This window comes from Sphaeroforma arctica (genome assembly GCF_001186125.1).
Source record: "Sphaeroforma arctica JP610 unplaced genomic scaffold supercont1.287, whole genome shotgun sequence".
Taxonomy (NCBI): domain Eukaryota; class Ichthyosporea; order Ichthyophonida; genus Sphaeroforma; species Sphaeroforma arctica.
The window spans coordinates 81,079-84,266 of record NW_014040271.1 but is presented as its reverse complement, the minus strand read 5'-3'; the positions used below and the strand labels follow the sequence as shown (position 1 = coordinate 84,266).

The 3,188-nt window shown below is 43.1% G+C and overlaps 1 protein-coding gene across 1 annotated transcript in view; it reads right to left on the bottom strand.

Moving 5' to 3' along the window:
• Positions 1 to 592: 592 nt before the first annotated feature.
• Positions 593 to 3,188, bottom strand: part of SARC_04847 (hypothetical protein) — a 4,142-nt gene continuing 1,546 nt past the window's right edge. Inside the window, exons 2-4 of the mRNA XM_014301309.1 lie at positions 2,546 to 2,727; positions 2,074 to 2,384; positions 593 to 1,883 (exon numbers count right to left, since the gene is read on the bottom strand). Coding sequence (XP_014156784.1) covers positions 1,039 to 1,883; positions 2,074 to 2,384; positions 2,546 to 2,727 — 1,338 coding nt within the window. The 3' untranslated portion in view covers positions 593 to 1,038. The remainder of the gene's footprint in view (positions 1,884 to 2,073; positions 2,385 to 2,545; positions 2,728 to 3,188) is intronic.

Genomic DNA, 3,188 nt, shown 5'->3' with positions numbered 1-3,188 from the left:
TAGGCTCCTAATTCCTACTTTATGCTCGTATAATTGACCCATGTTGTTGGATATCACATTTGTTCATCATTTAATTTGGCTTTGAGGACAAGATACGATATCATCTAAAATAAATTGGAAAAATTGCCAATAGAGTTGGAGGTTTACAATATCCATCCTCACATGCCGTTTGCCAAAATTACCCCCGTTCGGAAAGTCCTTTGCGGTTCTGAATCTTCTTAACTGTCGTATTGACTTTGTTCTCCATTACAAATTTCTTCTATATCTCACGTTATTATCGCTCGCAAATCAGCTGTCACGTTCAAGGCCGCCTTCAACCATGTGTTTGATATCATCAAGACAACAGACAATTTTTTCCAATTAAATTTGAAATTGAATTGATTCCGATGAATTCAATTCATCTGTCTTATTTCAATATGAATTTGATTTCAATGAATCCGATGCAAACTGATTTAAATTTGAACTCAATGTGACTGTCATGAGAAGAAGTTAGCTAGAGCCCTATTTGATGATCAAAATAAGTGTCTACCACTTTAAGTTCGGTATCGTGCATTTGCTATTCAGATGCTATTCCAGGTCTGCAGCCATTATATTTGGTAAAAATATATTTATTGATTAAAATACGTGTCTACCTCTCTAAGTCTAATATCGTGTATTTGCTATGAAATGCTATTCCAGGCCTGCAACGTTCTATTTGGTTTGCCTGACGAAATTATATTCGCAGCGCAAACCCTGCACGCGCGATACAGCACGACACACTAATATACAATGTCGGCTTATTTATGAAGGGAAGCAGTCCTTGGAAATGATTATTACTTCAGCTTTGCGAAATCTGTCGGGTATTTGACGTGCAGAACACACTATATCCACGTCATGATCAAAAATCTCAGCGTCAGGATCGCGAATGACGTGGTTGTTTCCTGGATCTTGGTAACAATCACGTCCCATCGTCCCCATCGCCTCATGCGGGATCATTAAGGGGTATGGCACATTGCCCGGGGCTTTCACCGTGCGCTTCGTACCATTACCCCAGAGCTCTCAATTGCACAGAGCCGCTCCGGCCTGGACTTTCCCCTCAGTCAGTATATCACAAACGTACTCCATTGGGGTCAGGCCAAGCCCTGTGAGCACCTCATCTACCAGAGCATCAGTGTTCACCTCGGTGTTAATGTAGCGCTTGCCAGCCAACTGGAACCCGTTGAAGCGGGAGGAAGCCGCGCACGTGTACGCACCCATCTCATCGAAGCGCAACCAAGACCCTACCGCAAGTCTCGGTAGAGTCGCCTCCTTGTTGATGCAATCTAGACCATCACAAGTAGGGCCCCATACGCTACAAGCGTACAGCTGCTCATCATCAGCTGATCCGAGAACTGAGAGATGCTTGGACTTGGGCTCTTCCGCCTTCTTGAGCACCTGTGGAACCACAATAGCGTGATCGTTGATGATGCTGTTGAAGGAGGCGTATGTGCTGTCATTGACATAATACATGAACTTGACTGCTAGCTCAGCCTGAGACTGGGTCAAGTTCTCGTCATCGGACCGGTCGGCATGCCAGGTATCATTCGCGGTATTGGGACCGCTCTCGATATCTGAGCTACCGCTCACACCAGAATCCTCACGCTCCAATCGCAAGTCACTGTCACTATCGCCCTGAATCTGGCGTCTGGCAAAGACATTGACGGCAAGCGAGTGGGATGCAGCAACATAGTAGCGTCCGGGCTCAGCGATGATGCGCACGTGCGCGAATTTCTCCTGGGGGAAATAGCGAGCAAACCCGTCAGTCAAAACGCTGCAGATCTCGGCGAAGGAGATGACAGCATCGTCCGTTCCGGGGAAGCCACCGCCGATGTCCAGGAGTGTGAAGTTGAACCCCATCTCCGCACCTGTTGCATCAAGAGAAAGTGAAACAAATGAAAATGTGAGTTGTGGCTACTTGCACAAGGTATGAATAATTGAGGTCAGTAAGGCATTATAACCCGCCGAGACTTAGACGTATTATATGCGTATCGCATCTTTTAACTGCCCATTTGGATACTTGAAAGGCTTGCCAACACGCTCCAAATGTTCACATACCAGCGTCAAAACCGGCCCTGGCTACACGGAGTGCGTCCAAGAAGGCATCAGAGTTGTAGCACCCACTACCCACATGGAACGAGATGCCAACAACATCCAAGTCCATCTCCTTTGCTGTCTGCAGTAGACAGAACACACGTCGAGGATCCGCTCCGAACTTGACACCCAGACGGCACACTGAGTATGAGTCGTCCGTGAGCACACGCAGCACAAGGCGGGCATTGGGGTACACTTGCTTAATCTTGCAAAGCTCATCTTCATTGTCGAAGGTCATGAGATCCACACCGACGGATTTGGCGTAGCGCAAGTGGCTGCAATGTTATAAGAGGATATGTGAGGACGGGTAAGTTGAGGTGGTGGGTACTTGACATTGCAGAATGTTAAAACGTGTACAAAACCCAAAACTTATATACTACAAGTTGAAAATTTACGCTGTTGCAAAATCGCAAATCAAATATTATCCGATACTCACCTAGGAGCTTTGCATGGATTTGCATAAATAATGCGATCTGGGGAAACTCCCAACTCAATCGCCAGCTGCATTTCCTCGCGACTGGCACAGTCAAAGCCAGTGTTCAAGCTAGATGCCAACATCTTCATGATAACGGGATCAGGATTGCATTTCATCGCATAGAAAGGTTCGACCTTTGGGAGCTGTATGGTGAATAAATATAAATCAATATGTTGAGCATGGTATGCACTGGGGCATGATGAAGGTTGCCAGAAATGATGTATTGATATTCAAAAGTGAACTCGTGGACAAATACACTCTTGAGATAAATAAAATTTACATAATAAATAAGCAATCATAATTATCACTACTATATATATATATGTGTGGGATAAGAATCCCAATAAACAGCCACAATCGCAATTATCATTATTATATTATATATATATATATATATATAAGAGAAAAAAGGTATACTTTACAAAACATATATATTATCATGCATTAACATTAAAATATACCTATAAATATAATATATTATATTGTATAAACACCATATACCAAAATACATATCATACTATATTGTATAAACACACACACATATATATATATATATATATATATATGGTATATGAGGTACAATACATATATATTAGATGCATTA